General features: G+C 43.2%; 1 protein-coding gene across 1 annotated transcript in view; it reads right to left on the bottom strand.

Moving 5' to 3' along the window:
- stard9 (StAR-related lipid transfer (START) domain containing 9) overlaps positions 1-13969 on the bottom strand; it is a 324067-nt gene that overhangs the window by 45605 nt on the left and 264493 nt on the right. Inside the window, exons 22-23 of the mRNA XM_078233633.1 lie at positions 9360-9580; positions 3120-3651 (exon numbers count right to left, since the gene is read on the bottom strand). Of these exons, the coding sequence (XP_078089759.1) occupies positions 3120-3651; positions 9360-9580 (753 nt within the window). The remainder of the gene's footprint in view (positions 1-3119; positions 3652-9359; positions 9581-13969) is intronic.

A 13969-nucleotide genomic window follows, 5' to 3' on the forward strand; every position in this document is an offset into this window, starting at 1 on the left:
AGTGCCGGGTTTCAGATGTTTCAGGAGGGACAGGGAAGGAGGCAAAAGGGGTGGGGGAGTGGCACTGTTGATCAGGGATAGTGTCACAGCTGTAGAAAAGATGGATGCCACAGAGGGATTGTCTACGGAATCTCTGTGGGTGGAGATTCGCAACAGGAAGGGGTCAATAACTTTACTGGGTGTTTTCTATAGGCCGCCCAGTAGTAGCAGGGATGTGGAGGAGCAGATTGGGAAGCAGATCCTGGAGAGATGTGATAATAACAGAGTAGTCATGATGGGAGATTTTAATTTCCCAAATATCGATTGGAATATCCCTAGGGTGAGGGGTTTAGATGGGGAGGAGTTTGTTAGGTGTGTTCAGGAGGGCTTCCTGACACAGTATGTGGAAAAGCCTACAAGAGGAGAGGCTGTACTTGATTTGGTATTAGGGAATGAACCTGGGCAGGTGTCAGATCTCTCAGTGGGAGAGCATTTTGGAGATAGTGATCATAACTCTATCTCCTTTACATTAGCATTGGAGAGAGATAGGATCAGTCAAGCTAGGAAAGTGTTTATTTGGAGTAAGGGCAATTATGAGGCTATCAGGCAGGAAATTAGAGGCATAAATTGGAAGGAGGTTCTCTCAGGGAAATGTACAGAAGAAATGTGGCATATTTTCAAGGAAAATGTGTCTGGAGCTCTGCACAGTAACGTTCCAATGAGACAGGGGAGTTATGGTAGGTTACAGGAACCATGGTGCACGAAAGCTGCAACGAATTTAGTCAAGAAGAAAAGAAAAGCTTACAAAAGGTTCAGGGAGCTAGGTAATGTTAGAAATCTAGAAGAGTATACGACTAGTAGGAAGGAACTTAAGAGGGAAATTAGAAGAGCAAGAAGGGGTCACGAGAAGGCCTTGGCAGACCGGATAAAGGAAAACCCCAAGGCATTCTACAAGTATGTTAAGAGCAAGAAGATAAGATGTGAAGGAGTAGGATCTATCAAATGTGACGGTGGGAACGTCTGTATAGAACCGGTAGAAATAGCAGAGGCACTCAATGAATACTTTACTTCAGTATTCACAGTGGAAAAGGATCCGGGTAGTTGCAGTACAGACTTGCAGTGGACTGAGAAGATTGAGCATATAGACATTAGGAGAGAGGATGTGTTGGAGCTTTTGAAAAGCATCAAGTTAAATGCTTGAGGGAAGAGCGGTAGATGTAGTTTATATGGATTTCAGCAAGGCGTTTGATAAGGTGCCCCATGCAAGGCTTATTGAGAAAGTGAAAGGGCATGGGATACAAAGGTACGTTGCTTTGTGGATTCAGAACTGGCTTGCCCACAGAAGGCAAAGAGTGGTTGTAGATGGGTCTTTTTCAGCATGGAGGTCGGTCACCAGTGGAGTGCCCCAGGGATCTGTTCTGGGACCCTTGCTCTTTGTGATTTTTATAAATGACCTGGATGAGGAAGTGGAAGGATGGGTTGGCAAGTTTGCTGATGACACAAAGGTTGGTGGTGTTGTGGATAGTGTAGAGGGATGTCAGCAGTTGCAACGTGACATAGATAAGATGCAAGACTGGGCGGAGAAGTGGCAGATGGACTTCAACCCAGATAAGTGTGTGGTGGTTCATTTTGGCAGGTCGAATAGGATGAAAGAATATAATATTAAGGGTAAGACACTTGGCAGTGTGGAAGATCAGAAAGATCTTGGGGTCCGGGTTCATAGGACGCTCAAAGCAGCGTCGCAGGTAGAGGCTGTAATTAAGAGGACGTATGGAATACTGGCTTTCATCAATAGAGGAACTGAGTTTAGAAATCGGGAGATAATGCTGCAGCTGTATAGGACCCTGGTCAGACCCCACCTGGAGTACTGTGCCCGGTTCTGGTCGCCTCATTATAGAATGGATGTGGAAGCCATGGAAAGGGTGCAGAGGAGATTTTCAAGGATATTGCCTGGATTAGATGGCATGCCTCATGAGGATAGGTTGAGAGAGCTAGGTCTTTTCTCCTTGGAGAGGCGAAGGATGAGAGGTGACCTAATAGAGGTGTATAAGATGTTAAGAGGTATTGATAGAGTGGATTCGCAGAGGCTTTTACCCAGGGCTGGAATGGTTGCCACAAGAGGTCACAGGTTTAGGATGCTGGGGGGTAGGTACAGAGGAGATGTTAGGGGTAAGTTTTTCACTCGGAGGGTGGTGGGTGTGTGGAATCGGCTGCCGGTAGTGGTGATGGAGGCGGATTTGATAGAGTCTTTTAAGAGACTTTTGGATAAGTTCATGGAAGTTAGTAAGATAGAGGGTTATAGGTAAGCCTAGTAGGTAGGGACATGTTCGGCGCAACATGTGGGCCGAAGGGCCTGTTTGTGCTGTAGCTTTTCTATGTTCTAAGATCCCCTCAATCTTCTCTTAATATTCAGCTTGTGTCATTTCTCTCAATCTTTCAGGGGTTTGAAGTCAGGTGTCAGATGGTAAGACACACCATTGAAATGACACATACAAAACATGCTTCCTTTAAAGCTCAGTGGCCTCAGTCACTCCACAGCTGAGTCACTAACCCACAGTCCACCACCAGGAGCCAGTCTACCACTAGATGATAGCCAACTAGGTCTTTCTCAGATTTCTTTGTTGGGGTATATTCATTAATGATTAAGTAACTTCATAAATGATGAAAGCCTAAAAATAGTGTAAATCCAAAGAGATTTTTGGGTTCAGATACACAGATTATTAAAACGTCATGAACAGGTTCAGAAAATGATCAAAAAGGCTAATAACCTTTCTAAGCAGAGGACTAGAATACAAGGAGTGGAAATTATGCTTCAGCTATACAAAGTGCTGTAGACCACACCTGGAGTACTTGGAGCCATTCTGGGCTCCAGAATACTGTCGTGGGGATCAGCATAGATCACATGCTTAAGTCTAGGAGTGGAGCTTGATCTTACAATCTTGTACCAGAGGCAAGGATGCTACCACCAATCTATCACCTGTCTCCCTTTCAAATGCTGATCTATTCTGTATTTACAGCAAGTAACAGGACGTGTACTTTACTTCCAAAGCACAGAAGAGCTGTCCAACTGTCCCCCAAATAAGTACAGAGCGATGATCATGAGCCACAAATAAACCCATTTCTGTATAACAAGAGCATACCTGTAAACTGGTACATACTGTGGGTACAGGCGAGATACCAAGTCATTTGAATCCGAATGCCTCCTAGTTAGCAAAGGAGCAGATGATAAATGCTTTTTTGCTGGTAATGTGTATGGAGGAAATGATTTGTTCCATTTGATCAGCTGTGGATTTATACTAGCTTGTAACATGCTTGTTTTGTTCATGATTGGTTGCTTGAGTTGATCTTTGCTGAGTAAACTTGCAGCTTCCAGGTGTTGCAGGTTTGTTTCTGCTTCGAAAAGCTTCTGCTTCCCAGCGATTCTCTCAAGCTGGTACTTGACTCTTTTCTTGCTGATATTTCGCTCGGCCTTCCTCAGTGAGTGTTTTTGCAGCAGTTCCAACTGCACCAATCGCTTCCTATTCTGCTCGATCAAAGGAATTTCCTCAGTTTGTGGTGTGATTTGTACGCCGCACTCAGTAAATGATGCAGTGTCTGTCTGTATACCCAGCTCTCGACGGTGCTGCTCCAGGGACACTAAACGTTTCCCTTCATTCACTAGACATTGTTGGTCTGAGAATAAAGGAACAGAATGTTAATATGGCAAAAACAAGATACTGCAGATGCTGGAAACCTGAAACAGAGAGCATCTGGGCAGCAAGAAACAGAGTTAGCAGCTTCAACATGAACACCATGTCATTCCCTCCCCCCTACCCACTCAGATGAAGAATGGGACACCTCACTATAACATTTCAATCTGGTTCAGTCCAATTATGATCTTAATCTAAATCTGACAGATGCTGGGTGGAATTTTCAGGCCTTGGGAAACCCAGGAGTAAAACAAACATGAGCTTCCAGCTTCAGCAAGTATTTCTTGTGGGGAAATGTTTCCCCAAACCCTCAAGGAAGCCTTTGGCCTTCCTTCTGTCAATTGCGGCTTTTCTGACACTCCTATGATCTGCCCCACAATCACAGCCTCCCCACTCCCCTTCCAAGTCCTGATCTCTGCTTCCTTTGCTGGGGTCCAGCTGTGGCCTCTTGCTGCTTGTTTTAACACGTGTAGCTGGCCAATCCATTAATCTGACCAGCTGCAGGGTTGGAAACAGAAAAAAAGATTATGGTTTAATATTATGGAAAGTACAATTGCCACTAAATTCTGCCAGGCCTTTTTGGGATTTCCCTGCACCATTGTACTTTCTACACCTCCATGTAAGGTTGATTGGCTTTCATCAGAACCAGAAGTTAGAGATTTAACAGTTTATAAGAAGTACAGAGCCAAGGCAAAGTGGGGCAGGATGTAAACAACAGGGAAGGTCTGTAATAGGATAGAGGGCAACATATGAATATATGAATTCGGCTGATTTGATTGTGGCCTCAATGGCACTTTCCTACCTACACCAATACCCTTTAGAACATAGAACAGTACAGCACAGAACAGGCCCTTCGGCCCACGTTGTTGTGCCGAGCTTTGTCTGAAACCCAGATCAAGCTATTTCCTCCCTATCATCCTGATGTGCTCCATGTGCCTATCCAATAGCTTCTTAAATGTTCCTAAAGTGTCTGACTCCACTATCCCTGCAGGCAGTCCATTCCACACCCCAACCACTCTCTGCGTAAAGAACCTACCTCGGACATCCCTCCTATATCTCCCACCATGAACCCTATAGTTATGCCCTCTAGTTACCACTCCATTCACCCGAGGAAATAGTCTTTGAATGTTCACTCTATCTATCCCCCTTATCATCTTATAAACCTCTATCAAGTCTCCTCTCAACCTCCTCCGCTCCAAAGAGAAAAGCCCAAGTTCCCTCAACCTTTCCTCATAAGACCTACCCTCCAAACCAGGCAGCAACCTGATAAATCTCCTTTGCACTCTTTCCAGTGTCTCCACATCCTTCTTATAGTGAGGTGACCAGAACTGCACATAATATTCCAAATGTGGTCTCACCAAGATCCTGTACAGTTGCAGCATAACCCCACGGCTCTTAAACTCAAACCCCCTGTTAATGAACGCCAACACACTATAGGCCTTCTTGACGGCTCTATCCATTTGAGTGGCAACCTTCAGAGATCTATGGTTATGAACCCCTTGATCTCTCTGTTCCTCCACATTCTTCAGAACCCTACCTTTGACCCTGTAATCCACATTTAAATTTGTCCTACCAAAATGAATCACCTCGCATTTGTCAGGGTTAGCTCCATTGTTTAGCTCCATTGTTAGTTAAGAATCTACCTTCCTCTGCCTTAAAAATATTCAATGATCCTGCCTTTACTGCTCTCTGGGAAAGAGAGTTCCACAGACTCATGGCCTTCTGAGAGAAATCAGTTCTTCTCATCTTTGCCTTAAATGGGAGACCACTTATTTACTGCGTCTCCAATTCTCATCTCTACCACAAGGGGGAAACATCCCAAGTCCCCTCAGGATCTTATATGTTTCAATAAGGTCACCTCTCATTCTCCTAAACTGTCACAGATACAGGCCCAACCTGTTCAACCTTTCCTCAGAAGATAACCCTTTCAACCCTGAAATCATTCGAATGAATCTTCTCTAAACTGCTTCTAATGCAATTAGAACCTTTCTTAAATAAGGAGATCAAAACTCAGTACTCGAGATGTAGTCCCAGTAACGCCCTGTACAATGTAGCAAAACATCCCTACTTTTATATTCCATTCCCCTTGCAATAAACAACAACATTCTATTTGCCTTCCACTTGCTGTACCTGCTGAAGCTTTTTGTGATTCATACCCCACGAGAGTCAGATCCCACAAGACCCAGATCCTTCGCCTTCAGAGTTCTGCAATCACTCTCCATGTAGATAAAATTGCTGCCTTTCTATTCTTCCTGTCAAAGTGGGCAAGTTCACACTTCTTTGACTCAGTCACATTTTTGCTCACTCAATTAACCTACCTATATCCCAATGTAGGCTCCTTATTCATGATAGGAGGGAAATAATAAAGCACAACTCTTCACAACTTACTTTCCTACCTATTTTTGGGTCATTAGCAAATGTAGCTACTATACATTCGGTCCCTTCATCCAAATCATTGATATAAATTGTAAATAGTTGAGGCCCCAGCACCGACTCTTTTGGCACTCCACTTGCTACATCTTGCTGAAAATGACCCATTTATGCCTACTCTGTTTCCTGTGACCTAACCAATTCTTTAGCCATGATAATATGTTACCACCTACATCACAAACACTTATTTTCCACATCCACAATTTCCCCTTGATCACAGTGCCAGGGACCTGGGTTCGATTCCTGGCTTGGGTCATTGTCCGTGCGGAGTTTGCACGTTCTCCCTGTGCCTGCATGGGTTTCCTCCGGTTTCCTACCACAATCTGAAAGACATGTTGGTTAGTTGCTAAATTCTCCCTCAGTGTACCCGAACAGGTGCCAGAGTGTGGCGACTAGGGAATTTTCACAGTCACTTCATTGTAGTGTTAATGTAAGCCAACTTGTGATACGAATAAATAAACAAAAAGAACTGTGTCTATCTCTCTGACTATATTGTCCCCTATTATCCATTACATTCCGATTAACTCCTTCCACTTGAATGGCTTCCTGTATCACAGTGGCTTGGTCAGATTGCTCGCCCATCCTGCAATGCCCGCTTTTGTCCAAATTGCAAGTAAGTGTAATTAAATGATGATGGCTCCAGACAAACGACAGTGGTAAAGGGACAAAAACAAATAAGATGGGTCCTGTAAGAGGGAATTCAGACTAACCTGGGACTAAAAGACAAACAGATAGGGTAGATTAATTTAGAGTGAAATCATAAAGTGCCTGGAATATATTTTATAAAGATACTGTTTGCATAGAGACACACATAACCACTGTTAGATAAGTTAAACACGCATTTTTGAAAACATATATTCTACACCTTGACGAATGACACACTGCTCTGAGGAATGAAGGGATATAGTCAAGTAAAATGAATCACATTCCTCAGAGCAGTGTGGCTGTTGAGCAAAGGGGAAAAAAAACTCTTATCAATGTGGGCTCCAGACAGTGCTAGAGGTCCCACACAGTTAATGAATAGAACATACATTCCGCCCGAGAAGCAAGTATCAGGTGACTGTGAGAAAGACTTCCAAAGTTTGCGAACTCATGTGATCCCATACTGTCAGGGGCCAAGTTAAATAATCCATACTAATAATGATTGGCTCATAAAAGGCTGGTGTGAGCAAAGGGGTGGGCTTTTGAAAATTGTATAATTGTAATACTGAGAATGATGCCCCAAATCTTTCTCCCACGTGGACCAAGCTTGGGAAATAAAGAAACATCTTTAACCAGAATACTGTCTCCAAGCGTCTCGTGTTAGCTGAGAAAGCCAGCATAAATACATGGTCTCTGAACAAAGCTCCAAAAGATCCAGAGGAAATACAAACAGTTACAGAAACAAGCTGGTTATATGGTCACTTCAGTTTCTCTCTCTCCATAGGCATATAAATAGTAAATGAGTGGTGAAAGGAGGAGTAGAACCATAGAACCCCTACAGTGCAGAAAGAGGCCATTCGGCCCATCGAGTCTGCACCAACAACAATCCCACCCAGGCCCTATCCCCATATCCCTACATATTTACCTGCTAATCCCTCTAACCCTCATATTTACCCGCTAATCCCTCTAATCTACGCATCCCGGGACATTAAGGGGGAATTTAGCTTGACCAATCAACCTAACCTGCACATCTTTGGACTGTGGGAGGAAACTGGAGCACCCGGAGGAAACCCACGCAGACATGAGGAGAATGTGCAAACTCCGCACAGACAGTGACCCGAGCCGGGAATCGAACCCAGGTCCCTGGAGCTGTGAAGCAGCAGTGCTAACCACTGTGCTACTGTGCCGCCTATGTAAGGCCAATTAGGAACTTAAAAGGGAATTTACACATGAAGGCTGGGGGCATGGCTGAGGTATTAAAATACTTTGTATATGTCTTTATCAAGGAGGTAGATGCTACCCAGGGCATGGTGACAGATGAGGAAACTCTGTCCCCAGAAGTGCTCAAAATTGATAAGGAGGAAGTGTTGAATTGACTGTTGGTACTGAAAGCTGACAAGGCACAGGATTGTATGCAATGCATTCAAGGATATTGAAGGAAATGAGAATGGAAATTACGGGGAATAGCCTCCTTGCTCTTGTACTCTATGCCCCTATTAATAAAATCCAGAATACTATATGCTTTATTAAATGCTCTCTCCAATTACGGGGGCGCTGGCCATAATCTTCTAGTCTTCTCTAGACTCAGGAGAGGTGCCAGAGGACTGGAGTGCAGGAGCAGAAGGACCTGGGTGAATATGTGCATAGATCATTGAAGGTGACAGGACAGATAGAGACAGCAGTTAATAAAGCATATAGTATTCTGGGTTTTACTAATAGGGGCATAGAGTACAAGAACAAGGAGGTTATGCTGAACTTATACAAGAAATTAGTTAGACCTCAGCTGGAATATCATGTACAGTTCTGGGCACCACACTATAGGAAGGATGTGAGCAAATTGGAGAGAGAGTACAGAAGAGTACAAGAATAGCTCCAGGGATGAGAAACTTCAGTTATGAAGATAGATTGAAGAGATTGGGACAAATCTCTTTGGAGAGAAGACGGCTAGGAGGAGATTTGACAGGAGATGTTTGAAATCATGAGGGGGCTGAACAGAATAGTTGGGAGAAATTGTTCCTGCTCATAAGAGTATCAAGAATGAGGGGGCACAAAGATTTGCAAAAGAAGCAAATGTAATGAGAGAAAAACATTTTCACACAATTGGTTCAGGTCTGGAATGCACTTCCTGGAAGTGTGACGGAGGCACGTTCAATCAAGGCATTGAAGAGGCATGAGATGATTACTTTAATAGAAATGATGTGCAGGAGTACAGGGAAAAGGCAGGGGAATAGCACTAAGTCATGATGCCTGTTTGCAAACACAATGGGCCAAATGGCCTCCTGCACCGTAACAATTCTGTGATTCTGTAAATGATTTTTATTCACTAGCATTTATCCTTTCTCTGCTACACATGCGGAAAAATAAAGACCTCCACTTTTACCGAACTTAGAGAGCTGCATCTTTCTACAGTTGCTGATATTCACTTAAATAAAAGCATTTTTCTGATCTTCCTGCATCAGACGACAACATAAATATTGCTATCAAAGAGAAGAGCAGCATTTGTCCATGTCTCTACATGATATCTTGTTTCTCTGCTGGCCTGTTACACATACCTTCCCCCCTCAGAATCACCTTTCCATATTGTGAATCATGTTTAAAGAAATGGTTGTGACTGCATACCTTTCTCAATTTGTTGTTTGAGCTCTTCCTGATCATGTTCAAGTTCTTGTTCTGCCTGTGACTGGGCTGCTTGGATGTGCTGGCGTAGTTCCTCAATGTAGCATTGTTGCTGCTGTATCTGTTCTTGGTAAAATGCTTCCAAACCCTTCAGCTTTTGCTTGTACTCTTCATGCTCCTGTTGTTTGTTCTGGTATCGCTCCTGAAGTTCCACCAGCTGCCTCCTGAGTATAAACAACAATGAGCTTTGAACCCATGTATGCAAAAGATTTCACTTGTTTTCTTCTGGAGCTTGATACACCAAACAGCAGCACTGTTCACACTGCAGAAGCAGAGAACTTCAGAACACAAGATTCGTCAACAGCACCTCTCAAATCCATAACCCCTACCAACACTACCAACTAAAGAAAGACAAGGACAAAGACTGCAGGCACACATCATCATGACTTGGACATATATTGCCATACCTTCATTAGCACTGGGTTAAAAGGCTGGAACTTCCTGGTCCGCAGCCCTTTTGGAGCACTTTCATTATATGGACTGTAGCAGTTCAAGGCGACGGCTCTTAAATCTAACTACGGAGAGGCAATAATTGCTGATAGGATACCAGCTGGTTTAACTCAGATATAATCAAACTGGAAATGGAGTAATAGCTAGCCCAGAAAGTGAGACTGTGGGATCACCAACTTTCAAAAAACCCTCTGAAATCCTATGCACAAGTGTAACTAACATTGCAACACATTAGCAGTGGCCAAGCATATACTTCACCTGAAAAACTTCACCAAATACTTCACCTGCCTGAGCATCTTTTAACCTGATTACTGAACTTGAGTTTTAAATACAAAGTCCTTTCCTTTCACCAACACAGCCATCTATTCTTTCATCATTGATTGTTCAGGACAGTTCTGGTGTGACTCCTCACAGAAATAGCCGTTAAGTTACCTAGCAACAATGCAGCTTGAGTTCTTTAAAGAAAGCTCGCCTGGACACGCAGGGACTGAGATACTTAGGCACAAACCTTTCAGTGATTTGCTAAGATATTTCAAATCGACCCACAAACTATAGCAGTGCACTGTATTCAAGCTAATAGCTTTCAATGATATTATACTTTCCTACAAATTTAACACCTGGTATTAAATTCATAAGCACAGCAATTTGGTAAATTTACACAGTTGAATAACAAACAATCATGGCATTTATGCTGTGAGCACAATGATGTAAACTGCAGGCAATAGTAGTGGGCGTTCGTGCAGCTTAGCAAGTGCAAGACAAACAAAGAATGTTAAAGAACTTCGCCAACAACACAAATAAACCATAATAAACGAGTTGGATGGGTCATAAAAAACAAGTCTTATGTTAAAACCCAAAATGCACAAATCTCAAAGCACTGAGGTCTAACAGTTCCAAATACAACTTGTTTATTGAATTTTAAAAGGGTATCTATTCAATGCTGCATTACATCATACTGAGCTTTGGCACTGCTTACAGCTGAACATTTAGGGTAGGATATACATGACATACAAGATATGAATATTAGATACAAGATTAAATAGCGTACTCACAAACACTCCAATTTGTATTTGAATTTGCTAGTCTTATAGCAATTTCACAAGTGAACAAATTATCCTCAGAGAATGAATGATCTAGCTCCAGAGGTGCCTTGTTGCCAGTATCCCAGTAACTCAAACTGTGGTTATGAATATCCCTGAAGTTAAAGTCTTAATGGAGGCTTCAGGAACGCTACTTTGAAATAAGCTTGCCTGTAGTATAAACTGGTGTCCAACATACCGTGCCAAGAGACTACTGCAACTATGGCAACAACTGAACATGCAGTTTGAAGAAGTGTCTTCCCACTTAAAACACCATATAAAGAAAGTTTAGAAACAAGAACCTCATCTGCAAAAAACATTGTGAAACTGTAGAAAAGCAGAAGTCAGTTTGTGTTTCAAATCTTAAGATTTTAAAGACCTGAAACATTGATGGACTGACTTCGGTTTCTCTACAAATCTTCTATGTATTGCCAGCTTTTTCTGCTTTCGCTCTTGGATTCCAATATCAGCAGTTGTCTATTTGCATTTATACAGAGCGCTTTATGTTGAAAGATTACAGAGGCTTTTGTGCAACAAACAACTTTTTTCATGTGCAGCAAATGTGCCATCAGCAGCATCCAAGACGCAGTGTGAGAAGAGTGACTCTGTTTTCAGGTAGTATTGGTTGCAGGTGGGGTGCTAGCTTGGACACCCTGCTGCTCTTTATTACTAGATGTTGAACATTCACCTGAACCACTATAGCAGGCAGGTGGGAGCTCAAGTTAAAATTCCATCCAAAGCCTGGATTGTGGCTCAAAGCTAAAACCCTCTCATAAAGAGGCTAGATTACTGCCAACTCAGTCAACAGGACACAGTATGGCTGGTCATTGTTTATATTCTACAAATGAATGTAGCACAGCACAAACACTTAAGATAATACATGTTATGAACTGGAAAACACCTGCTGAACCCCCAAGGAGTACCAGTGAAATGCAGTATCAGATTTCCTGTTGCCATGTACATCTATTTTTGTGGCTATACGGAAAGCGTCATCAACAAAACAACTTCCAACAGTTCTCCCTCTGCTTTTCCCATGTTACATGGAGTCATCAATGCTAGTTGGTCACTGCTTCATTATCAACCATATTTGAATTTGGTGAATGGTTTTACTGCCGGATGCCCTTCCTGCTGCAACGCTCCCCATTTATCTATACTGGGGACTGGCACCAATACATGCTTTTTTCTGAATTATTTTGTGACCAAGTCCTGGAGTGGAACTTAAACAAAGAACAAAGACAAAGAAAAGCACAAGGACAGGCCCTTCAGCCCTCCAAGCCCATGTCGATCATGATGCCATAACCAAACTAAAAAAACCTTCTGCCCTTACTCAAAGAACAAAGAACAATACAGCACAGGAACAGGCCCTTCGGCCCTCCAAGCCCGCGCCGCTCCCTGGTCCAGGATTGAATCCTGAATCCAGGATCCCCGCCCAATTTTCCAGCCTATCTACATACCAATATCCTATCCACCGAGCTGTCCCTCACAGCTACGATGCTTTGTTCATTACAACCTATTAACTTACCCCCACCCCCCCATTCCAGACCATGTGATCTCCAGGGAGAGGCGAAAACCCAGAGTGAAAAACCCCAGGGCCAATATGGGGAAAAAAAATCTGGGAAATTCCTCTCCGACCCCCTGAGGCGATCGAAACGAGTCCAGGAGATCCATATCCCTCTATTACCTCCCTATTCATGAACCCATCCAGATCCCTCTTAAATGTTACTAATGTGCCTGTTTCCACCGCTTCCTCTGGCAGCACATTCCAGGCACCCACCACTGTCTGCATGGAAAAACTCCCCCATGCACATCTCTCTTAAACTTTCCCCCTCACACCTTGAACCTGTGCCCCCTAGTGACCACATGTTTTAATCCGTATGGAGGACATGCTAATACATTAAAATCGATAGCTGCACTTGCCATTGGGAACCACGATCTGCCGTTAATCTACTACCAGCTTACTTTCCAACTTTCCTCTCAGCATCTGGAAGCTGATATTTCACCTGTTGCACCACTAAATGTCACCCCCTGCCTTGTTTCCCGCTCCTGGGAGCTTCACTCAATTCCACCCACTGGGTGGAATTTTAAATAAACCCTGGGATGAGATGTCTTAATGGTTCCCTTTTTAAGTAATGAATCTAGCTTCAGTGGCAGGTTGAGACAAGTACAAATCTGCCCCATCATATTCTGCTTCGTCTTGCTCCCACTGCTGCCTCAGAAGGGTGGCACGGTAGCACAGTGGTTAGGGCGGCACGGTAGCACAGTGGTTAGCACTGCTGCTTCACAGCTCCAGGAACCTGGGTTCGATTCCCGGCTTGGGTCACTGTCTGCGTGGGTTTCCTCCGAGTGCTCCGGTTTCCTCCCACAGTCCAAAGATGTGCGGGTTAGGTTGATTGGCCATGCTAAAATTGCCCCTAGTGTCCTGAGATGTGTTGCTCAGAGGGATTAGTGGGTAAATATGTAGGGATATGGGGGTAGGGCCTGGGTGGGATTGTGGTCAGTGCAGACTCAATGGGCCGAATGGCCTCTTTCTGTACTGTAGGGTTTCTATGATTTCTATGATTCCTGATAAAGTGGGCAAAACAGGGAAATGGGAGAAAGTCCACTTAGGATTTAAGGAAGATGGATCAGAGTAGTTTCTAAATGATGAGAAGCCAGGAAATGCAAATAAGCAAGAGAATTAGGGGATCAAGTACAAAAATCACGAAAAGCTAGTGGAAAAATACAAAAAAATTTCCAAAGAATTAAAGGTATTTCATAGAATGAATCATAGAAAGTATTTATAAGCCTTTATTTCAAGGAAACTGGCATGCAAATGGAAACTATGTTAGAACTGCAGAGAGTTCTTGTTAGACTCTATCTGAAGTACTGAAATAAGATTTGAGCCATACCCTAGGAAACATTTTATGGACTTGGAGAGGATAACAACAGCTTGTATTTATATATTGTCCTTAACATGCTAAAATGTCCCAAGATGCTTCATAGTAGTATTATCAAAAGAAAACTAACACCAAGCCATTAAAGGAG

Source organism: Mustelus asterias, chromosome 18, assembly GCF_964213995.1.
Source record: "Mustelus asterias chromosome 18, sMusAst1.hap1.1, whole genome shotgun sequence".
In the NCBI taxonomy this organism is placed as follows: domain Eukaryota; kingdom Metazoa; phylum Chordata; class Chondrichthyes; order Carcharhiniformes; family Triakidae; genus Mustelus; species Mustelus asterias.